Raw genomic sequence first — 25,714 nt, forward strand, 5'->3', positions numbered from 1 at the left:
ACTCCTATATAAAGATGGCCACTTGGGATTAAAAACCAGAAAATGCCCAGTGGTGTGAACTCCGAGCCCAAGCTGATTCAGAGGTAAGAAAAATGGCAACACCGGTCAAAGAATTATTTGCAGCAATCCAGCACATCACTTAAACGATAATCCACACCCCAACACGCCAGTGAACCAGTGCAACACATTTCTGACAGTAACAGTCACTAATACCTTGTCAGCAGCTAAATAAAAATGGTTTACCCTTTTGGAACTTCTTCAGAAACATTTTTATTTAAAACTTCAAGTTTGTCCTTTCAAAAACCAGGGTTTATAAAGCACCCACAATACCCTTTACCTGAAATATTATTTGGCAATCAGCTTTGGAACTATTGCCATTTGAAATACATTATTTGCATCTACACCATGCATGGATTGTCACAGTAGAGATGACAGCATTCCAAACCTTCTCTTGTGTTTTCATATGTTCAGTTTAGAGATACAGCACGGAAACAGGCCCTTTGGCCCACCGACTCTGCACCGACCAGCGATCCCCGCACATTAACACTATCCTCCACTTGGGACAATTTTTAGATTATACCAAACCAATTAACCTGCGAACCTGTACGTCTTTGGAGTGTGGGAGGTAACCAAAGTTCTCGGAGAAAACCCACGCAGGTCATGGGTAGAACGTACAAACTCTGCACAGACAAGGACCCATAGCCAGGATCGAACCTGGCTCTCTAGAGCTGTATGCACTCTACTGCTGTGCCACCATTCATAAGAGATAGGAGCAGAATTAGGGCATTCAGCCCATCACAATGGCTGATTTATCTCTCTCAACTCAATTCTCCTGCCTTCTCCCCATAACAGTTGACACCAGTACTAATCAAGAATCTATCTATCACTGCCTTAAAAATATCCATTGATGACCTCCACAGCCTTCTGTGGCATTGTTTTGCCATTCAGGTGATGGCTGAACTGCAATTCATAACATCCTAAATCATTTTCAGTGAACAATCTTTAAAGTCACAATTATGCAGTCAAATGAAGTCGTTGATCTATAACAGTAGGAGTTGATACACAAGGATTCACCAGTTCACCTGGTGGTGTCTGGGTTATGAGATTATGTTGGCAACAAAACAAACAGAACTTGCCATTCTTCAAATTACATCAAGGGATTTAACACTGCTCAGCTAGATAAATGCAAGATGCCATGTCCCACCTTGAGCAATGCACACATTTGGCACAGCCAGGTAGCTCAGTGATAGCATTCTTTCCTTTGTCAGACCATAAGAAATGCATCCATTATCAAGGGTGTTTTGCCTGTCCCTGTCCATAATACGCCATAATTCCTTTATTATGTGAAACTTCATCAAGTGCAGCCTTGAAGTAATTCATTAACTGAATGACTCAACTCTCTGAGAGAGAAGATTCCAAAGGTTTAGAACCACCTCAGTGAAGACATTTCTCGTTATTTCCTTTAACAGCTACTCCTAACCCTGAAAGTATATTCCCTTTTTCTAGATTCTCCACCGTTGCTGGTTCAATTCCCAAACTCAAAATACAAATTTAGACTACACGGATGGGTTTAAACTAGATAGACACAAAATGCTGGAGCAACTCAGCAGAAACAGACAGCATCTCTGGATTGAAGGAATTGGTGACGTTTCGAGTCGAGACCCCTCTTCATTTTGTGTCTATCTTCAGTGTAAACCAGCAACTGCAATTCCTTTGGGCACATTGGGTTTAAACTAGATTGGCGCGGGGGGGTGGGGGTGGATCCTATGCAGGACCGAGGGAGGTGAAAGGCTGGAAGTCGGTATGGAAGGTGATGAAAGAAAGTTTGGTGGACAGAATAGGCAGCAGAGTGGCAGGGAGTGAGGAAGGACTGGTGGTTTGAATTACACTTTTTTAATGCAAGAGGCCTGACGGGTAAGGCAGACAAACTCAGTTATGGATAGGCACGTGCGACTGGGACACTGTAGCCATTACAGAAACTTGGTAAACAGAGAGACGGGACTGGAAGCTAATGTTTCAGGGTATAGATGCTACTGCAGAGATAGAGGTGGGGGTAAAAGAGGAGGGGGTGTTGCTTTATTGATTAAGGAGAATGTCACAGCAGTGGTCCGAGATGACATTACTGGTGGTTCGTCCAGGGGCGATATGGTGGAGCTGAGAAATAGGAAAATGATGATTATCTTGTTGGGAGTGTTCTGCATGCCCCCAACTAATCATCAGGAATTTGAAGAGCAAATATGGCAGGAAATTGCAGGCAGCTGCCGATTTAATAAGGTTGTTGTTGTAGTGGATTTTAATCGTTGTAGCGGCACCTGGTGGCAACCCAAGGGCACAACGAACCCTCGGCTCTGGAGGGCGGCATCTTGGTGTGGGAGGTGCTAGTCACTGGGTCGGTATCTGAGTTGGTATTTAAGGCCAGGCAACGCCCGTGACCTTAGAGGAGTAGGGAGCTGTTTTGGAGACAATAAACACGTCTAGTGCACGCAACGCGTGTACGGTTAGTTTTTGACTGGACTCCTGCGAGTCCCCACTACACCGTCCCAATATTGACTGGGAGTGTCATAGTTCAAAAAGGTTTAGACGGGGCAGAATTTGTCAAAATGTGTCCAGGAAAGATTCCTCAGGCAATATGTAGATGGGACTACATGGGAGAGGGCAACACTTTATCTCATAGAAACATAAAAACATAGAAAATAGGTGCAGGAGTAGGCCATTCGGCCCTTCGAGCCTGCACCGCCATTCAATATGATCATGGCTGATCATCCACCTCAGTATCCTGTACCTGCCTTCTCTCCATACCCCCTGATCCCTTTAGCCACAAGGGCCACATCTAACAGCCTCTTAAATATAGCCAATGAACTGGCCTCAACTACCTTCTGTGGCAGAGAGTTCCAGAGATTCACCACTCTCTGTGTGAAAAATGTTTTTCTCATCTCGGTCCTAAAGGATTTCTCCTTTATCCTTAAACTGTGACCCCTTGTCCTGGACCTCCCCAACATCGGGAACAATCTTCCTGCATCTAGCCTGTCTAACCCCTTAAGAATTTTGTAAGTTTCTATAAGATCCCCCCTCAATCTTCTAAATTCTAGCGACTACAAGCCGAGTCTATCCAGTCTTTCTTCATATGAAAGTCCTGACATTCTAGGAATCAGTCTGGTGAACCTTCTCTGTACTCCCTCTATGGCAAGAATGTCTTTCCTCAGATTTGGAGACTTAGGAATTGGGCGGGGCAAGTGAATGAAGTGTTCGTAGATGAGCCTTTTGGAACCAGCGACCACTGTTCTGTTATGTATAAGATAGTTATGGTCGGAGCGGGCTCATGAATTAAAATTCTAAATTGGGGCAAGGCCAACTTTGACAAGAACTCACTCAAGTTGATTGGAGTAGATTATTTGCAGGTAAAGATACGTCTGGAAAGTGGGAAGTTTTCAAAAAGGTGCTGACAAGAGTTCAGGCCATGCACGTTCCTGTTAGAGTGAGGGGCAGGGCAGGTGGGCATAAGGAAGCTTGGATGGCGAAAGAAACTGAGGCTCTGGTCAAGAATAAGAAGGAGGCATGGGGCAGGTATAGGCAGCTGGGATCAAGTGTATCCCTGGCAGAGTATGGGGAACTGAGGAGCATGTAAAGGAAATCAGGAGAGCAAAAAAGGATGCAGAAGATAGTTCTCACAGATAATATCAAGGATAATCCAAAGAGATTGTTAAACTGCAAAGGGTGCAGAGAAGATTTATGAGGATGTTGCCAGGACTTAGAGATATAGGGGGAAGTTAAGCAGGCGAGGACTGTATTCCTTGGAGCATAGGGGGATGAGTGGTAATCTTATAGAGGTAAATAAGATCATGAGGTGAATAGACAGGGTAGATGCACAGTCTTTTACCCAGAGTAGGGGAATCAAGAACCAGAGGACAGAGGTTTAATGTGAGAGGGGGGAAACATTTAGTTAGAATCTGAGATGCAACTTTTTCACACAGAGGGTGGAAGGTAAATGGAATGAGAAGCTGGAGGAGTTAGTTGAGGCAGAAACTCGAACAACATTTAAAAGAGATTTGGACAGGTACTTGAACAGGAAAGGGTTAAAGGGAAATGGGCCAAATGCGGCAGGTGGGCAGAGTGCAGATGGGGCACGATGGTCAGCATGGGCAAGGTGGGCTGAAGGGGCTGTTTTACTGATCATTATTCCTTGATCAGTGACCACTTTGGTTGGGTGCAAAAGTCTCTGGAATATCCTAAGGAAATAGATGCTCCATGAATCTAAGCCTTTCTCTACTGCAACAGAGAGCCTAGTTCAAGTGCTCAGTAGAAGAATCAAACTCCATCTTAATTAGAATCATACAATACAATATGATAGAACTTTATTTATCCCAGGAGGGAACTTAGTCTACCAACAGTCATAAAACACAACAAGATACATGAAATTAAAGTGATGAGTGGAAAGGATTAGGGATGTGCAAAGATTGTGGAGGGGGAGTCAGTCTACCCCACGACTGAAGGGGGAGAAGTTGTACAGTTTGATAGCCACAGAGGAAAGGGGTCTCCTTTGGCGTTCTGTACTGCATCTTGGTGGAACCAGTCTGTTGCTGAAGATACTCCTCAGGTTGACCACTGTGTCATGGAGGGGGTGAGCTATATTTTCCATGATGCCCGCAGTTTGGAGAGACACTTCATTGTCTAACTTTCACCAAGAACACCCATCAGCACAAGCCCTTCACCAAGATCTGGAAACACATTTACTTCTGTGATACAATACCCTCAATATTAGCAGAAGATAGACGCAAACAAGCTGGAGTAACTCAGCGGGTCAGACAGCATCTCTGGAGAGACGGAATAAGTGACATTTCAGGTCGAAACCCTTCTTCAGACTGAGAGTCAGGGAAAAGGGAAACGAGAGATATAGACGGTGAAATAGAGATATAGAGAATAAATGAATGAAAGATATGCACAAAGTAACGATGACAAAGGAAACATTGTTAGCTGTGTGCTATGTGAAAACAAGTTACAGACAATGAGACTCAACAAGATTACTTTGCAACTAGTAATGCGTTGGGTGGGGGAGGGACAGAGAAAGAGGGGTTGCAGCCTTAATATTAGCAATTACCGGGTAGCACGGTACGATAGCAGCCTCGCCAACAGTCTATCTCGTCCTTTTTTTCTTTTGTTGCTTTTAATCTGTTGTTTAACGTATATTTTAGTGTATCTTTCGTTTTGTATTATGTAGGGGCTGGGGAAACTTTTTTAATCTCTTTCCTCGACGGAGATGCAACTTTTTCCGTATCGTATCTCCGTCTGCGCTGCGGCCTAACATCGTGGAGCTGGCGGCCTCTTGCTGGGGATCTACTTCGGGAACTCCAACCACGGGAGCGTGCGGACTTGTAACATTGTGGAGCTGGCAGTCCCTTGTTAAGGATCGACTTCGGGAGCTCCAACCGCAGGAGCTTCGACCGCCTCGACTGCGAATTGTTCGACTACCCCGACCGCAGGAGAATATTGGGCCTGTCCCACTTAGGTGATTTTTCAGCGGATTTTTCAGAGTGGAACACACACACACACACACACACACACACACAAACACATCGCAAAGGCGGGGGCCAGGGAAAGCGGGGGGAGCGCTGTCTGAAATTCACACGGTACAAAGCCAAGGTGATACAGACACACACCGCGATGAATAGGAAGGTTAAGATGGCTAGCACAGTATATGGTAAGTCCTTTAAAAGAGGGGGGGAGGGGAGAAGGGTGGGGGGGGGGGGGGGGGGGGGAGAAGGAGTGCAGACACTTTTAAGAAGCCAGACAAGCCAGAGATACACAGCTGTGAAGTTTGGCGGGCATTTAACATTACCGGTCGGTTGTCCTTCGTTCTGAAAACTCGTTCTTACGTTTTTTTTCCCCAATGAGCCAATGAAAATGACCGGTCAGCAAAGGCGATTAACTAAAACTACCTACGACTAGCTTGACTACCTATAACTACATGGCGACCCCACTACAACTGCACCTACGACTACAGGATTATCGATTTTCTCCATGGCGAACAATTTTTGGTCGCAGAAAATTTTTCAACATGTTGAAAAATTTGCGCCGACCATACTGAGACCACGACTAGTTCCCAGAATGCGGGAACTCCTTGTGACCATGAAGGAGACTCACCAGAGACCACCAGCAAACATGTGGCAAGCGCAGAGTCTCCTGCACTCGCCTAAAAAGTCTCTTCTAAGTGGGACAGGCCCTTAAGGAGGAAAGAAGATAAGACTTTATCGCCTTCCATCACAGTGGGGAATGTGGGGGAGCCGCTGTGGTGGATGTTTATGTTAACTTTTACGCAGTTGTGTATCTTGATGCTTTTTTAGTATGACTATGGCAAGTCAAATTCCTTGTATGGTTTTACATACTTGGCTAATAAATCAATTACAATTACAAATCCTCTTCCCTTAAATCATACATTTTTGTGGAAATGGTAACAATAAAAATACAGTAACTATTTGCTCAAAATCTGTAAACCGTTGAGTTCATTCTGACCAATTCCTGTCAGGCTGCTAATTTACTTCAGATTTTACTCTGATGCACAAGCACTGTAAGCAAATTCTTTCAGTAAACATCGTATATGTATAGAACACTGCTGGCTAAAGTGAGGGTGTCTGATTATGGGTTCAACTATGCCTGTTTGTACACCAGTTTAATAGGATTTAACTGAGTGGAACTAGGTTTTGCAAAGACTGTTATCCTGTACACATAGTAGTTCAGGCAAAGACATCCAATGGCATTAAGGTGCACAGTTACGTGATTGCCCACCCCCATCATCTTTGGCCACCCGTCGGGATCGAGGATGACTTGACCCATTCGAGGTATAATGAGTGGAAGGTGAGCAAACGTTCTTCTACTCTGGGGTAGCTCTTGTGCACCAGCTACCACACAGTTTTGACAGAGCCAGGTGTCAATCCAACGGCAGGGGGCTCCAAGCAATTGCACAGCAGGTTCTGATGCCCATTCACAAACACATCAAGTCTCCACACACGCACACTCTGACCACACACAGGGACATATGATCTTTTTCATGGCCTCCCCTCTTGCATAACCCCCATGCTCACACACATTGCTCAGACCCTCCCGACCTCAATCCCCACCTCTCATCCTCCTTGATCTTTACTTACTTCCTTCCTACTTAACCTTCGACACCCCAGTTGCTCGCTCTCTCCAACTGCTTCCATTCACTGATCAACCCCATCCTCCCAGCTCTCCAAACCTGTTGTTGTGAGCAGACCCAGCCAAAGCATACTCCTGACCACCACAGACAGTCTTCTCCCCGCCCCCCCTCCTTTTTATGCCTGGCAGTGGCCTCCCTACCCCCCCCCCCCCCCCCACCCCCCCACTTTACCTCGTCAAATTTTTGTTGCCATCATCCGCCCTCCAATTTACCTCTAGGGACAGACTTTGCAAACCTCTCCTTACCCCTTGGAGTCCCTGTGCTCGCACTCACCATCATCCCATCTAGTTCCATCCACTGCCTTACTCTCATACCTGTCGGCCCTTCCCCTGGGCTCCTCTACCTTGGGGGTGGGGGGGGGGGGGGGGCACCCTTTCCCTCCTCCCATCTATCACCACCATCAGTCCCCTGCTTCCACTTTAACCATAGCCACTTTGCCAGTGTGACCCTAGTTCTGAAGTTGTTGCTGCTGCTAAACACTTGGACCACAGAGCAGAAGTCCCAGATATCCATACGACCGAGGAGGGGCCGAGTGGTCCATCAGACATTTGCAAGCTCAGAGCAATCCCATTCCTCACTTATTTTCTCTTAACTTGATTCATTTCCATTCTACCACCCACAAACACATAAGGCCATAAGGTCATAAGTGATAAGAGCAGAATTAGGCATTTCGGCCCATCAAGTCTACTCCGCCATTCAATCTAGGCTGATCTATCTCTCCCTCCCAACCCCATTCTCCTGCCTTCCCCCCATAATCCCTGACCCCCGTATTAATCAAGAATCTATCCATCTATGCTTTAAAAATATCCATTGGCTTGGCCTCCACAGCCTTCTGTGGCAACGAATTCCATAGTTTGACCACCATCTGACTAAAGAAATTCCTCCTCATCTCCTTCCTAAAGGAACGTCCTTTCATTCTGAGGTTAAGACCTCTGGTCCTAGACTCACCCACTCATGGAAATATCGTCTCCATATCCAAGCCTTGCACTAATCCTTGTGCTAATGAGATCCCCGTTCATGCTTCTAAACTCCAGCGAGTAGAGGCCCAGCGCCATCAAACACTCATCATATGTTATTTCGCTCATTCCTGGGAGCATTCTCATTCTCTCCACCACCTGCATGGGCTGGCAGTTTAACGAGACCCAGGAATGTTGCCTTGTTTGCCAACAAACGACTGCCCCTGCAGCCCATTGAGCCTCTAAACTACTAACCACCCCTCCACCATCAACCATCCACCCCTTCTTCCTCAACGACCCACAGCCCCCACTGTCAACAACCACAACCATGAACTTGGAGCGCAGAAGGTTAAGGGGGGACTTGATAGAGGTCTTTAAAATTATGAGAGGGATAGACAGAGTTGACGTGGATAAGCTTTTTCCATTGAGAGTAGGGAAGATTCAAACAAGAGGACATGATTTGAGAATGAAGGGACAGTAGTTTAGGGGTAACATTAGGGGGAACTTCTTTACTCAGAGAGTGATAGCTGTGTGGAATGAGCTTCCAGTGGAAGTGGTGGAGGCAGGTTCGATTTTATCATTTAAAAATAAATTGGATAGGTATATGGATGGGAAAGGAATGGAGGGTTATGGTCTGAGTGCAGGTAGATGGGACTAGGGGAAAATAAGTGTTCGGCACGGACTAGAAGGGCCGGGATGGCCTGTTTCCGTGCTGCAATTGTTATATGGTTATATGGTCATATCTGACACCCTTTCGACTCCTTGTTATCTGAAGAAGGCTCCCGACACGAAACGTCGCACATTCCTTCTCTCCAGAGATGCTGCCTGTCCCGCTGACTTACTCCAGCTTTTTGTATCTATTAAATGTCCTGTTCATGTGAAACCCAGTTCCTCGGCCTTCTCGAACTGCTCCCACGGCATTCCAAAAAGGTGGGCTGGCTCTCCAACCTCACCTGCATAGTTTTTACCAGAAGCCCCATCTCTTTGTTTTTAAGATCACCATCCTTGAGGTAGGGTGGTCATCAGCCTGGATAGTGTGGACATTCCCATAATGGTGTTACCTAGGGCACTGCAAGATTCTGAGCAATCAGGAAGGAACAGTGAGAAATACTGGTTGGACAGGATGTAACCTAGTCCTTCTGTCGCATTTTTGAAAGAGTAAGCCTCAGCAAGTTGGTGCAGATGCACACATGGCATTCCAAGTATACTGGCATGTGAAGGGTCTGGACTTTAAAGTACCTGGGTGGAGTTCGGAGATAAGAAGAGGAGGAAATCTATCCCTCATCCTCACCCCACCACAGTATGGCTGTATGGTAATTTGAATTTAACTGTACCTTAATTGGTACATGTGACAATAAACTGACCTTGAAACCTTGAAAAGGTTGCATCCTAGGTACACAAAATTGCTGGGGAAACTCAGCGGGTGCAGCAGCATCTATGGAGCGAAGGAAATGTACCATTTTGCATCCTTCCTTGTTCCCCCACCAGTTAATACTGGCATTTTCCTTCCTTATTTCCCAGCCACACCAAGTCTGGAACTGGCTTTTTCAACTGGTATGTAGAAAGGAACTGCAGATGCTGGTTTAAACTGACTTTATTATTGCAGTTTTCCAACTGCTGCCCCAACTGGATTGAATGGTGGAGCAGATCGGAAGGGGTGCACAGCCTACTCAGCTCATACTTCCTATTGCCTTGACTGCTTGGACTGAATGTCCAGTATCTGTGCTGTAAATTCTAGTTATTGAAAAAAAACACTTTAAACAGTGAGCATCTGCCGTGAGAGCATCAGTCTAATGATTGGCGTACATCTCCTCCCAATTTGCAGCTAGTCCACCAAATGCTTTGTTTTTAATCTTATGAATGAATGAAGCATCATATGTGTTAAATATATAATATTTTAACAGTGTTCTTGAATTCCTGATCCAGGAGAAACATCCTTGCAGAACATAACCTTTCAAGTGCTCTCAGAATCTTATTATCAACTCTGAGATCAATTTTATTTTATTTTTGAGTTCTCTTCACAGTTGCTTGCAGTGATGCCCAGGAGGTTAACGTTTAATTACTGATGAAGAGTCTTTGATCTAAAACATTAACCTCCGTCTAAGAGGGCTATTAGAGGCTGGAATCCAGTCTGAAGAAGGGTCCCAACCTGAATCGTTACCTATCCATGTCCTCCAGAGATGTTGCCTGACCCGCATAGGTACCCTAGCATTTGTGGGGGGTTTTCGTAAACCAGCCACCCCTGACTAGTCTGAACAAGGATCTGGACCCAAAATATCACCCTTTCCTTCCCTCCAGAGATGCCGCCTGTTCCACTGAGTTACTCCAGCATTTTGTGTCTCTGCAATTCCTTGTGTCGACTGGAATCCATTGCTGCATTTTGCCTGTACTGCCACTGTGACAGATAAGGTCAGACATAACTGCTGCTTCTGCCCTTCAGCAAATCCCAGAATAAGTTGTTTGCCAGAGAAATTCATTAAAAGCACGTCACGTGGTCACGGAACAGGTCACCAATCAACAGGTTATCTTGGGGGGCGATCATTCAAACTCAAATAATCTATCAGTATGCCTTCCTGCTTCTCCTCCCCCACCCCATCTGTACCATTCACTTGTGGATATAAATATTAATATGATATACACTGAACATGTGGAGTTTTTATTCTCCCCATCTCACCACTGATCAATAATTACATTAGCTCCCGCAGAGATAAATTGAACTTCTGTCTGCTACCAGGTTGTCAAGAATATTTCACTTGGTAATTTCAGTCTTCCTGCATCAAGGCTCGGTTCGAATCCAGCATTATACCATTGGGACAGGCGGGACTCAGTTGTTACCTTAGAAACTCAAATTTAGACCTTGTTTATAATATAATAAATTTAGACCTTGTTCTTAATGAAATGCTTACATTTTGTTTTATTGAAACATCACCAATCTTTTCATATGTCAAGGGCAGGTTTCCAGGTTATATGAAAAGGATAGACAATACTGGAATGAACGGCTCGGATCTTCTTGAAAAATATCACTGGGTTAATGACCCATGCCATTATTAATATGTAAACCTACTAGCACGCAGACAACAGCTCATGAATTGTGATTCTTTGACTTGTTTTATTCAGTGGCCAGTACTTGGCCTCAACCTCGGCTGAGTCACTGAACAAAGCAATTTTGCACATTTTCTGCCATTGTACATTAACTGCGCATTAACCTTTTAATGGCTGTCTAGTTTAGTTTAGAGATACAGCACAGAAACAGGCCCTTCGGCCCACCGAGTCCACGCTGACCAGCGATCCCCGCACATTAACGCTACCCTACACACATGAGGGACAATTTTACTTCGGGGTCACGTGAGTGACTACGTGAAGAAGGCCGTCAGCGCACTTGGCGCGTCATTTACGTTGCCTCGCTTTGCGCAAACGAGCCGACTGGCGGCAGCATTCGCGCTGTCTGGCGGTAAGTTTTAACCTACAAGGTAAGTTTTTACACTTACCTCTGAAATTGGTTTTTGTTTTGCAGGAAACTCATTTTCAGAGTTTGCCTGCTGAATTGGGGGCCCCAGTCACGGATAGGGAATCCCGGTCATGACCTCGGGGATACCCGGAAATGGACCGCGGGACCCGCTACAGAGACCGCGGCAGTGCGAGTAGTGGGTGGCGGTCGAAGATCGCCTCTCGAATCGCTGGCAGTGGAGCCAGCAGCGTTGGACTGATGCCGACAGCACCAGGACAGCCGTTGGAGGTTAGTCACATATATTGTATCTCCCGCTCTGCGGAGGGGAGAGCAGGGAAGAGGCCCAAACATTTAAACATACGGGCCAGGAGTACCCAGGCAAACCCATTTGGAGGGTTAGCCATTTAAATTATATCTCCTCTCTGCGGAGGGGAGTGCAGGGAAGAGGCCCATTCATTAAAATAAAATGGGCCAGGAGTACCTAGGCAAACCCAATTGGAGGGTTAGCCACAATTTGATCTCTCGCTCTGAGGAAGGGAGCGCAAGGAGAAAACCCGCAAACAAGTCGGGTCAGGAGGATTCCGGATGGAGAGGATTACCTCCTACATGGGTAACGTGTTTAAATGTTCAAACCCACATGGAGCACCTGATGGAGAGGTGCTCCACAATGATATACTCCAAAGGAGGGAGTTATCAGCCCGGGTATTATGGAGAAACCGCAGGCAGCAGCACCTGTTTCAGGGCTGCACAAATGTCTCCTGCTCTGAGGAGAGGAGCATCCAGGGTGAGTTTCAGTCTGACCCAAAGCAAGAACCTGATATAGGTCCGCTGGAAAGGCCATGTCAGCGCAGGTATCCTCAGGGGCCTGCGGCAGCACCTGTTTTCAGGGCTGCCTACAAGTCTCACTCTTTGTCGGTGGGGGTGCTGCAATGGTGGCAGCCCTGTCAGCAGCGCGTTAGTTATTTTCAACTTTTTTTAGTATGTTTTAAAGTATGTTTTTAATGTTTCTTTGTGTGTTTTGTGTGCGGGGGGTGAGGGGGAAACCGTTTTGGTCGCCTCCTCCAAGGAGAGGTGACTTTTTCCAGGTCGCCTCCCCCGTGGCCTAACAGCGAGGATCGGCGCGGCCTTTCCCGGAGACGCGCCCGGGGCTCGGGGCTCCGGCAGCGGGTGCAGCGTGGACTGTCAGCGCAGAGCGGGCGAGCCCTCGCTGGGGCTCGCTGGAGGGGAGCGCTCCGTTTCGTTGGCCCGTAGCATCCGGCAGCCTGAAGCCACGGTCTGCACAGCTCCAGCTGACGCGGCGTCTGCAGCCCGGGATCCCTCGGGGGGGACCCGGGGTAAGAAGAAGCTTCCACCGCCGGCCCGCGGCCGTCTTCTACCGCGGGCGCGGTATGGACTTAACATCACCCCTGGAGGGGAGCTTCGACCGCCGGCCCTGCAGTCTGCGGTGCTTCTGGCTGCGGCGTGGAGGGAACTTTAAATCTTTGGCCGCCGGCCTGCGGCCTACACCAACTTAAAGCATGCGGTCTCCGGTGTGGAAGAGCCGACTCTGGACTTACCTGGACTCGTCCTTACTATCTGGACGCCCACAGCGGCGGCTGCGGAGGGTTGAGGTCCCGACCACGGGGGAAAATGGAGGAGGACTGGCCAAATTGTGTGCCTTCCACTGTGATGAATGCTGTGGTGGATGTTTATGTTAAATTTTTATTGTGTTTTTGTGTGTGCTCTTTATCATTGTACCGCTGCTGACATATCCATTTCACTTGCACTTTATGTGCAATGTGACAAATAAACCGTATTGTATTGTATTGTGGAGGGGAGTGCGAGTGATCAGTAGGGAACTGATCTCGAATTTAAAGTATGAACATACTGAAGCACATGCATATGGCCTCAAGAGTACTTGCAAACAAAGGGTTTGCTACCGGAAGAGTTGGTCTCCAGCCGTTGGCAGAATACCCGGAAGAGGCCAGAGTTCTCACGCTACAAGTGCCGGCAAGGGAACAGCGCTATCAGGGTGACTTTGGAGAAACCAGCCGCCGAATCCTCTCTTCAGGTAAGACCAGAAGAAGGAAGCAAAAGCTGTGGGACTAATCAGGGTACCAACGACAAGCAAAGCTTCATCAGTAGGCGACAATACACCTCACACCTCCATAGGGGGTAAGCGGTTCACTGAAGCCGGTGGTAGCTTGAAAGCTGGGCACGGAAATATGATCAGAGTCGTCTTTCAAGGCAGACTCAGAGTTATGGCCAGAATTGTCCTACAAGGCAGGCTCAGTATGATGAGGTTTCAGACCAAGACCCAAGCAGAGGTCAGGAGAAACATGGAATCCACACTCCCTACCAGTCCTACTCCCCAATCAAGGAGAGAAAAGGAACCCGCATCAGCGGCCTTTGGGCTTACCACAAGACCACCGGTAGCCATGGAGGTAGGTGGGTCTGGGTTTACTGAAACAAGGGATTGTGGACCAGTTACATGTTGGTAATTTTACTCGTGTTTTTTTTGTTCAAAATGACAATGGAAAACAACATGAGTTTCAGATCTGGTTTTAAAAAACAGATAATAACATGTGATTACTTTTACTGCACAACATACATAGGTTCCAAGCAGACTTGGAATTGGGACCTGAGTTGTCTTCGAGGCAGGCCCAGTATGATGGGAAGGACTGCCTTTCAGGACAGGTGACAGATGGAGGATGTCACTTCATCCAGGTTTAACTCATATGTGCAGTACAGACTTTCATTATAGTAAATTTTGTTACGGTCTAACAACTGTTTTATAAGAGCTATATGGCAAGCATCAATCTCAAAGATGCATGCTATGCAGTTCCCATTCACTGGAATAGCCAGAGATATTTGAAATTTACCTGGATAGGGCTATAATAACAGTTAAAGCGTTGCAAAATAGGCTAACTACAATTCCCAGGTTTATTTACCAAATTTCCAAACGGAGCTTGGGCTGCTCAGAGCTCAATAACATTAGTTATCATTTATCTGGAATGATGTTAAATGCTGGGTTTTGCTAAATTAACTGTTATAGGCCCAAACTATATTTGAAGTATCAGGGTCCCACCCATCCAATTAAATTTAAATTGATACCAATCAGAACTACTGATTATTGGGATTAGCATTTAACTATCAACTAACAAGGGATTCTGCCCTGGAGCAAGAGATGCAATTAACAGAAACCTGCAACAACCTCGTTGGTTATTAAGCAGCTTTCTATTTCAACAAGATGTAGTTGACAATATAGCAGCTGTGTATCAGCGGTACAAATTGGGCTTTGCATTTCCTGAAGTTAAAACAAGCAAAGAATTAACCTCTCTAGTACCATATAGGTCATTACAAATAAACCTATGCTATTCTCAGCTGAAGCTACCGAAATCACGATGGTGGCAGTATTCAGCATTGCTCCAGTATTTTTGGTCAGGTATACTTAGTATTACAATTGATACTAGTGCTCAAAGATGAGAAGTATGGTATGCCATCTCCAGTTCCGGAGGCGGATGCGGGTTGCATAAGTACCAAATTTCAGTAATTGGTATCAACTACCTATAACTCGGTGCATTCTACACGTTAAAGGTTATTGTAAGAATGTGCACAATCTGCATGCTCAACTCCAAGTTAATACACTATGGGGGTGGCATATGTTAGTCACATGGGTGCTATGACGTTTAAATGTCCTGTGATATTTACCTAATCTTATTTTGAAACTACTATCCCATGTGAAATCTATGAAACACAGGATGGATGTTGGACTACAAGTATTTAATGTCATTTTGGCTCGATGGAACATCGAATATCGATATATTTGTGGGGTTTGCAATTTATCCAGCAAGACACCGCTTCAGGACTCAATTTGCCTGACTGACATATGCAGCCATGGTTCCCGCTAATATAGGGAATTATACAGAACCTATATGGTTATTCAAAGCATAAAACTTGCTGGTACAGCCTGAGACTCGGGAGACCAGCGTCTGCATGATACATCAAGTCATTGACTTAAAGACTCCGAGATGATTTCCTGCGCTGTGGGTTGTCAGACAATCCATGGAGTACTCACTGCAGAATGCAGGATAGCACCAAAAAAGAGGTAGGACATCTCCACTTCAGCAGATGGGGAACGGTTTTAGCTGAATACACATGTTACATGCTATACAGCACGAATAACTGATGTCCTAGAATTCATTTCATATGAGTTTTTGACAATACTCAGTTACAGTGCCATTAAACGGTGCTAACGTGCTTATCATCATATTTGCTGCAACAAGTGGAACCCACTCTGTCGGGCCTCACCCTCTGATATCCAGAATTATATAGGATATCTTAAACACAAGTTCTCCCAGGCCCAGGAACATGGGAGTATGGGACATGACGTAATGTTAACATTACTTCAGCAGGGGGCTCCAGCTACATCCTTATCTCAAGCCGGCTCTCAAAGGTTAATAATCCTCATGGCACTGGCCTCAGTGCAACGGGCCCAGTCATGACATACATTACGACTGGACAGGGTGGTTACATATGTTAAGAACATAATATATTATATTTGATTTAATAAACCAGAGCTAACCAGGCGTGAGGTACATACAGTTTCAAAGCATACCCGATGGACCATCGGGAATGTGTGGTCACACATTCACAACAACACGTCTAGATCACTTAGAGCCTCAAGGCCCCAAACGAAACAATGTTTTGTGGAAAAAAAATATATATATAAATTTCATAACAAGTTTAGGTGGTAAAACGGGAGTTTGGTGAATGCAGGAGTCAATACTAATATTTTAACATGCACTCCTCCGGGGCTGATACCACATCAGCTCATAGGATTATGTACGTTACTTTGGACCACATCCTAGCAGCAGCAGGATGGTCAAACGAACAAATTTTACCAATTTTTAATACAACTCGTTGCCAAATCAGGGGTATTTGCCAACTCCATTTTTGGACTCTGTTAATAGTTTCCTCTGGATGAAAGGGAACGCTATTATTTTCATTGGATGATCAAGCATCAGCATAACAAACCAATTCATGTCTGAATGCATGAATCTTTTTTCACTCATCCATGGTCACTTCATGCAGTGTGTTACGCATGGATTCGGTTCCGGCGTGAAATGATAGAGCTTTGAAATCTTCACCTAGTCACTCACGTGACTCCGAAGTAAAATAGTAAGATTAAACGAGAACTTATCAGTTTGAAGTTTGATCTTGATTTTATGAGGAGTTATGATGAGCGATTACGTGCCCTCCGCTCCCACCCTCATATTATCACGGTCATATGGTAATTCCAGTTCTCAAAATCTTACTATGTTCATGGTCAACTACTTGTTTCTGTGATTCCACACCGCTGCTTTGAAGTATCACGCACCAAGTGGGATGACGGCCTTCTTCACGTAATCGCTCATCGTACTCCTCATAAAATCAAGATCAAACTTCAAACTGGTAAGTTCTCGTTTAATCTTACTATTTTACACTTATACCAAGCCAATTGACCTACAAACCTGTACCCATCTTTGGAGCGTGGAAGGAAACTGAAAATCTCAGAGAAATCCCACGCGGTCATGGGGAGAACGTACAAACTCCGTACAGACAGCACCCGCAGTCGGGATCGAACCCGGGTCTCCGGTGCCGCAAGCGCTGTAAAGCAGCAACTCTACTGCTGCCCCACCGTGGCCGCCCTGTCGATCAGATTCGCCTCATCCATAATGTAAAGTTTAAATATCCTGTCTCATTCCTTCAATCGTTAAACGGATATCGAGGAATTAGAAAAATCAGACCTTAAATGAATAGATGGTTTTTAATCTCCCTTGGTCAATTTTCTTCCTCAATTTAACATGTCTTTCTCTCTCTTCCTGTATATATTTTGACATTGAATTCTCTACTTCAAATTTACTTATTGTGATAATTTTTCAAAGTTTTAATCTCGGTGGTTAAAGAGTAACACTGATGGTCCTAATGCCCCTGTCCCACTTAGGAAACCTGAACGGAAACCTCTGGAGACTTTGTGCCCCACCCAAGGTTTCCGTGCGGTTCCCGGAGGTTTTTGTCAGTCTCCCTACCTGCTTCCACTACCTGCAACCACCTGCAACCTCCGGGAACTGCACGGAAACCTTGGGTGGGGCGCAAAGTCTCCAGAGGTTTCCGTTCAGGTTTCCTAAGTGGGACAGGGGCATTACATTCACTGAGTGCCCAAGTGCTACATTGTTCCCAAGCACCACTGTGCAGTTTACACTCCAGCAAATTCATGAGTAAAAGTTTTAAAAACCATTCAAATAAAATGGTTGCCACGAGCTATGCCACAGTTAATTCAGAAATCGGTGGTGCAAAGGGACTTGGGAGTGCTGGTGCAGAATTCACAAGAATTTCTCAACATGTCCCAGCTACACTAGTCCCACCTGCCTGCATTTGCTACATATCCCTATCCAACTGTTTCTTAAACATTGGGATAGTTCCTGCCTCAACTACCTCCTCTGGCAGCTTGTTCCATACACCCACCACCCCTTTGTGTGTGTGAAGATGTTACACCTCAGATTCCTATTAAATCTTTTCCCCTTCAACTTAAACCTATGTCCTCTGGTCCTCGATTCACCTACTCTGGGCAAGAGACCCTGTGCACCTACCCGATCTAATCCTCTCATGATTTTATACACTAATAGCGTTATAGTAACATGAGCTTCTCATGGGATGCTCTTGCAGTATGTGTGAGTTTATATTAAATGCTTGCATCTTTTTAAGAGCTACATCCTTCACAGTGTGTAAAGCAGGGTTGCAAACATGGGCCAACTGAAAGTTGTAAGTTATACGGCACGTGTGCTTCTAACAATACTCCTGGCATGGTTCCACTGCTTCAGCACAGCATTAGTATCACATCCAGAATAATAATTCTCATCTCGCAAAAAGGCAGCCGAGTTCTGACAGACGTTTGTGCTGAAGGCTATATTCCATCCACTGCTTTTATCAGCCAATGCTTTATAACTGCACACCAAATGAGCCATGTGTAATGTGACCTTTCTCACACCCAACCATGATACCGAGTGAGTTAGCAAACAAGAGGCAGAATTGGACTGAAAGCGAGTGTCACAACTCAACGAATGAAGGGCCGGAGACTCGGGTTCGATCCTGACTGCGGGTGCCCTCTGTATGGAGTTTGTACATTCTCCCTGAGACCGCGTGGGTTTTCTCCGAGATCTTCAGCTTCCTCCCACAGTCCAAAGACGTACAGGTTTGTAGGTTAATTGGCTTAGTAAATGAAAAATTGCCCTGGTGGGTGTAGGATAGTGTTAATGTGCGGGGATCGTTGGTCGGCGTGGACCCGCGGTATCTCTAAGCCAAACTAAACTAAACAGACAAGGGCCTCACTTTGCACCCTGAAGGAGTCAGCATGATTTCTAAGGTTATGCTGCAATAACCAAACTGCCATCTCACTTGCTTGCTAAACAAACTGTGTCATAAAGGCAGGATGTGAGCTAATAGTCTGGAACAGCTGAACAGTCCCAGAAGCAACATGTCCATTCAGATGCATCCTAGAGACTATAAGCCTTGAGCACTTTCTGCCAGTGTTACATCACAAATGTTTTATACTCAGTAAGCCTAGTATTAAACACTTCACAATGCTTACGTTTAGAACGCCTGTCAAATAGTAGCACATAACATCATATGATGAAAATGCAGTAGTGTGGGAAGATGGGAGATGCCAGAGATGAAACAGAAACTGAGTTCTTCATATTAACATTGGGGTCAAGGAAAGAGCGTTCACGTCGTGGCTCTGTTTCCACCAATCTTTCCACCGCCACGCACAAGAAGCACAAGAAGCGCAAGACAGACACCATTGTATGCAGATGCCGAGAAGTGTGTTCAGCTCTGGCTGAACAACTTCTAATCTTGTGTGTGGACTCAATAAGAAGAAGGTATTAACATTTAGAGGATGCCTATATAAAATACTCAGGTTGGAGAAGCTAGAAGTGCATGCAATGATGAAAAAATACAATATCACAAGGCAGCCATTTAAGATGTATCAGTACATTAGCGTTTAGTTAAACAAATGTGTAAATTCATGCCAACAACTTTGCGACTCTTTAACTAAACAATTCACGATAGATGAGCTCTTAAGATTGCTCTTAAGGTGGTACAATGCTACAAAAGCCACCATCTTGACTGAGGTGTCTTGTGGACAAGGATCTAAAACACCAACTTTGCCAATGTTCCTGTCATCCTGCTTTCTTGCATTCAAAGTCAACCAGAAGACTGCCTTAGATAAAATATTACACAGTTACACAATATCTTTTCCCACTGAGTTTAAAGCATCCTAAGTCTATCTTGCATAAAGAGATACAAAGAGATGGAGTAAATTAGCGGGACGGGCAGCATCTTTGGAGAACATGGATAGGTGACCTTCCAGTTCAGCGGTAAACCAGCATCTGCAATTCCTCATAGCTAGACCGTGTGACACATTTGCTTCAGTTTTGCGAAACAACTTTCTAAATTACTGGCTCAATTTTGATGGATTTCTGTGGCAATTCCCCATCTTTCTGACAGAGATGTACCAATAAAGTACTGATAAAGTGCAAATGAGAGACCATAGCTGGGACCCTGCTGATGTGTCAGCTTTTGTTATACTTCAACAAGGAAGCTATTGGGAAACCTGGCATAGTTCAGATCTATAATTATTAGCTGTTCTGGAAAGTTAAGCCATTATTTTGTATTGAAGGTATATACAAACGCAAATATTCATGTGCACACTTCAAGAATATACAATCAGCAATGAAGCGAATCACTGGCTTTAGTACTAGCAGCAGTAAATATAGGAAAGTCATCTGGATCAATGACCCTTCACCTGAAACGGTAACTCTATTTCTCTCCTCACAGATGCTGACTGTTCTGCTGTGTGTTTACTGCATTTTCTATTTTCCTTTCATTTATCCAAACTCCGTAGTTTTTTATTGCTTTTCACTTGGTTTTGTACAGTTGGTTGGAGGAAAACTATTTCTCGAGGAATTTGTTGCTTTTTTTTAAGCCCTCCAGTTTTTCGGACTGGAGGCATGTCAGTAGTGGTGGGCCTCAAAAATACTGGAGAAACTCAGCGGGTGCAGCAGCATCTATGGAGCGAAGGAAATAGGTAACGTTTCGGGCCGAAACCCTTCTTCAGACTGATAGGGGGTGGCGAGGAGAAGGAAGGAAAAAGGAGGAGGAGGAGCCCGAGGGCTGGGGGATGGGATGAGACAGCCCGAGGGCTGAGGAAGGGGAGGAGACAGCAAGGGCTAACAAAATTGTGAGAAATCAATGTTCATGCCTACAGGATGCAGACTCCCCAAGCGGAATATAAGGTGCTGTTCCTCCAATTTCCGGTGTTGCTCGCTCTGGCCATGGAGGAGACCCAGGACAGAGAGGTCGGATTGGGAATGGGAGGGGGAGTTGAAGTGCTGAGCCACCGGGAGGTCAGGTAGGTTCTTGCAGACCGAGCAGAGGTGTTCGGCGAAACGATCGCCCAACCTCCGCTTAGTCTCACCGATGTAGATCAGCTGACATCTAGAGCAGCGGATGCAGTAGATGAGGTTGGAGGAGATACAGGTGAACCTCTGTCGCACCTGGAAGGACTGCTTGGGTCCTTGAATGGAGTCGAGGGGGGAGGTAAAGAGACAAGTGTTGCATTTCTTGCGGTTCCAACGGAAAATGCCCGGGGAGGTGGTGGTACGGGAGGGAAGGGAAGAATTGACAAGGGAGTTGCGGAGGGAGCGGTCTTTGCGGAAGGCAGACATTTTCTATTTTCTATTGAGTAGTGGTGGGCCTCAGTGATTGTTGCTAGGCCCCTTCGCTGCTTGTGGTTTTGATCAACGATTTGGAGGAGAATGCAGGCACGATGAATAACTTTGCAGATAAAAGTCGGTGGTATCGTAGATAATGAAGATGGTTATCAATATTACAGCAAGATCGTGATTAGTTGGGTCAGTGGGCTGTGGAATGGGTAGTGGACTTTAATGCAGATAAGTATGAGGTTTTGCATTTTGTGAAGTCAAATCAAGGCAGGCCCTTCACAGTGAATGACAGTGCCCTGGGGAGTTTTGTAGAGCAGAGAGATCCTACATAGTTCCTTGGAAGTGGCATCTTAGGTAGGGTGGTCAAAAAAGATTTCAGTACATTGGCCTTCATCAGTCAGGGTAGTGAGTATGGAAGGTGGGATATTATGTTACAGTTGTAAAATACATTGGTGAGGCTGCATTTGAAGTGTTGTGTTCAGTTTTGGTCACCCTACTATAGGAAGGATGTTGTTAAGTTATAAAGAATGCAGGGAAGATTCATGGGGATGTTGTCCGGACTGGAGGGCCTGAGCTATAGGGAGAAGTTGGACTGGCTGGGGCTTTATTCCTTGGAGTGCAGGAGGATGAGGGATGAACGTATAGACATGTATAAGATCATGAGGGGAATAAATAGGGTAAAACACAGTCTTTTACTCAGAGTAAGGGAATGAAGAACCAGAGGATATAGGTTTAAGGTGAGAAGGGAATGATTTAATAGGAACCTTAGCAGCAACTTTTTCACGCGGAGGATTGTGGGTATATGGAACGAGCTGCCAGAGGAGGTAGTTGAAGCAAATATTATAACATTTAAAAGACATTTGGACAGGTATATAGGAAAGGTTTAGAGGTATGTAGGTCAAACGCAGTCAGGTGGGACTAGTGTAGATGGGGTATCTTGGTTGGCATAGGCAGATTGGGCCATGTTGTATGACTCTGTGTCACTTACTTGCTACAGTGCAGGAGAAGACTGTTCCACCCATTAGTTTTGTCCTGGCCCTAGCTGAGTAATGCCATCAGTCACACCCCTCCCCCCCTCTTTATTTCTCTGCAGCCCTACAAGTTAATGACTCTCTCATATACCCACTAACTTCCTCGATTCTCTTGCCATCCACCTATACTTAGGGTAAGTTACACTGGCCCGCAAATCTTTGGCAAGTGGGTGTCGCAGGGAGAGCATGCAAACTTCAAAGACAACACCTGAGATCAAGATCAAACCTGGTCCTGGACGTGCTCTGGCCCCAGGGAAACAAAATGCTTTCCCCCCTAAATCTACCAGTGGGGGTGCAAGTGCTTCACATCTCATTCAACAGCACAACACAGAGAGTGGGAATAAACCCCTGGAAGAAAGATTACACCAAGAACTCCCACTCACAGAACAAAGGAGAGTCAGCACAATTATAATTTTTCTTATCAGTAAAACACTCCTACCAGTGTCTGAATATGGCATGACTGAAAGATTCTGTAGCCTTTCACAATATAGGAACGCTGGGTCCAAATCGAGCTCATCCAATAACAAGTTATTACTTATCTCTGGAGCGTCAGCTATTTTCTTTCAATCTTGGCTTATTTATGGCCTTGAATGAAGCACATGTTATTACTGCAGGCTGCCATCTTAATGTCTGTATGGAAAAGACAACCTGTCCTCCATATTGTGTTCCATATAATTTACAAAGTCATTCAGACTTGGCACCAAGCCATTCTTTTGTTCTACTAGTCCATGCTTTTGTGGAAGAACGACTCCATTTTAGATTTGACTATTAGATTTGACTATTAGCTCTTTCACACGAGTTAGGGTTGGGTCAGTGCAATTTATTATAATCAATTAATTATTCATATAATTAAATATATATATATATATATATATAATATAAGACATAATAAATAGAAATATATAATATATAAAGATAATAAATAATTAAATAATATCATGATTCATTAATGATTAAAAATTAAGTGAATAGGAAACATACTCAATGTTCATGTAAGGTGTCCTTGAGATGTCTGAAAGGCGCCCATTAAATAAAATTTATTATTATTATTATTATGTATCAACTGTGATCTGTGATACGACACATGGTTGATTGAATGAACTTACTCGCAGGGTAGTGATTGTGGAGGGGTCTTTGATTCTACCATCTTCATCCTTCAGGTTGTATCCTTCCGGCCTCTTGTCCCGCTCACTGATCTTCCACAGTTTAACCGTCTTATCTATTCACAAACAGAGAGAACTTGGTCAGTCCTGTGGAGCTTATAATATTTGAAAAGAAACCCAGTTGTTTGTTTTTTTTGCTTTCCCAATTCTGATGAACGGCCGGAAATGTCAACTCTGTTTCTCCCTCCGTGGACGCTGCCTGACCTGCTGAGTGTTTCCAACATTTCTGTTTTTAGTTCACATTTCGAACACCTGTGGTTTTTTCCCTTCATAGGGCATACTTTGCATTGGCCCCTGTGAAATTCTGGCCTACTAATTCAGATCACCCTGCAATCTGTCACAAATGTCACTGAATATCCTCGCATGAAGTCCAATTGTTTCTCTCCTTTTTAAAAATATGTCTGCAGAACTCCCCGGAATGAATCCCGGTACATTTCTAGCGCGTTATTCTCATGGACATTCGGGGGGATGCAATGTGAACTGGGTGATTGAACAGCAGTGTAGCGGGAATGAGGAGATGCGGAGGAGTCCTAAGAATGACATGGTCCATTTCAGCGGCAGAAAGTGTTAGGTTGGGGAGGATGGGCGGATGGATGGACAGAGGATGGGAGATGATAGATGGAGACAACACAGGGCTACACATGATGGAATTTGATAGGAAAGGAAGGTGAAACATGCAAATCAAATAAGGCAGGAAGGAATGGGAAATAAACTGGGTGATCACGGGCTGGGGAAGGATGTGTTGGAAGGAACTGCAGATGCTGTTCCCAGGCTTCAGACTGCAAATGTCAGTCTGAAGAAGGGCCTCGACCCGAAACGCCACCCATTCCGTCTCCCCAGAGATGCTGCATGTCGCGGCTGAGTTACCCCAGCATGTTGTATCTGTCTGGGGAAGGATGTGTCTGAGAAAACCTGGAGAGATAGGAAGGAGAGAGAAAGGGACAACCAAGGAACAGGTTGCCTGAAATTGGAAATTCAACGAGCAAAAGTTGTTAAAGTGTTAGATCAAATAATCTGATTCAAAAGCAATACTGTCCTGACAGATTTATGCCCTGTCGCAAATGTACCGAGGCAGGTGGAAACTATGTCCAAAAGTCCTCTGTACCCGACTATTATTCAGAAGGCCTCAACCAAATACATTAATCACAATGCAATTTTTCCAGGAAATAATGAATATAAAGCACAATCCGTCACCAACACCAAGGTCTTCCTTTTACCTACCATTGGTTGAGAGAAGAAAGTAGGCTGCATTCTGCTGAGGCAGCCACCTGATTTTATTTATCTTCTCCTCGATCTCAAGACTCTTCAGATAGTCAAACTCTGGTTCATGGCTCTGGAAAGTGCTGTAAACATTATACTCCCCTCTGCGATGGGACTGATTTTTGCTCTGAAAACAAACAACAAAAGATGATGATGATACTTTATTGTCACTTGTACTGGAGCTATGCACAGAGAAAATCTTAGTTTTTTCACACACATTACACAAAAGAGTCCCCACAATATCACAGAAACACACAGGTGTTCAGCATTATTATTTTGATCAAGTGACACTCAGATTTAGGAGTTCAATTTCAGAAACATTTTGGAGATAAATAGCACAAAAACAGCCCCTTCGGCCCATTGCATCCATACTGGTAATTATCCACCCATCTGAAAAGGGTTGTGCACCAAAAGGTCACCTGTCCATTCCTTCCACAGATACTGCTCACCCGTTGAGTTCCACCAGTACTTTGTGTTTTGTTCAGGATTGCAGCATACAGTAAGCAGTGTCTTGTGGATCCACTCATCGATACTCTTCTCGGTTTTCTTCTTGTCTCCCCCTTAACTACCCTCCTCTCCCAGTTTTCTGCATCCAAGGTACATTAGGGGCAATTTTCAGTTTCAGTTCAGTTTATTGTCACACTTACCGAGGTACAGTTAAAAGCTTTTTGTTGCGTGCTAACCAGTCAGCGGAAAGATAATACGTGATTACAATCGATCCATTTACACTGTTTAGATACATGATAAAGGAATAAATGTTGGTGTAGGAATAGAGATTTAAGAGTGTGGAGCGATTGTAATGTGAGTTTGTAGATCTGCTTCTGTGAATACTACGCAAATAGTCGCCTGTGTTGGGCGCCGTCTTGGATGCTTGAAGTCCAAAAAAATGTCCACGCATCAATTCACCTGCCAACAAATCGT

General features: G+C 45.0%; 1 protein-coding gene across 4 annotated transcripts in view; it reads right to left on the reverse strand.

The window, feature by feature from the left end:
- ppp2r2b (protein phosphatase 2 regulatory subunit Bbeta) overlaps positions 1–25,714 on the reverse strand; it is a 582,981-nt gene that overhangs the window by 80,349 nt on the left and 476,918 nt on the right. For all 4 annotated transcript variants that reach the window (XM_033029990.1, XM_033029993.1, XM_033029991.1 and 1 more), the window contains 2 exons: positions 24,755–24,920; positions 23,477–23,589 (listed from right to left, as the gene is read on the reverse strand). In XM_033029990.1, coding sequence (XP_032885881.1) covers positions 23,477–23,589; positions 24,755–24,920 — 279 coding nt within the window. The remainder of the gene's footprint in view (positions 1–23,476; positions 23,590–24,754; positions 24,921–25,714) is intronic.

The sequence above is a fragment of the Amblyraja radiata genome, chromosome 11 (assembly GCF_010909765.2).
Source record: "Amblyraja radiata isolate CabotCenter1 chromosome 11, sAmbRad1.1.pri, whole genome shotgun sequence".
Taxonomy (NCBI): Eukaryota; Metazoa; Chordata; class Chondrichthyes; order Rajiformes; family Rajidae; genus Amblyraja; species Amblyraja radiata.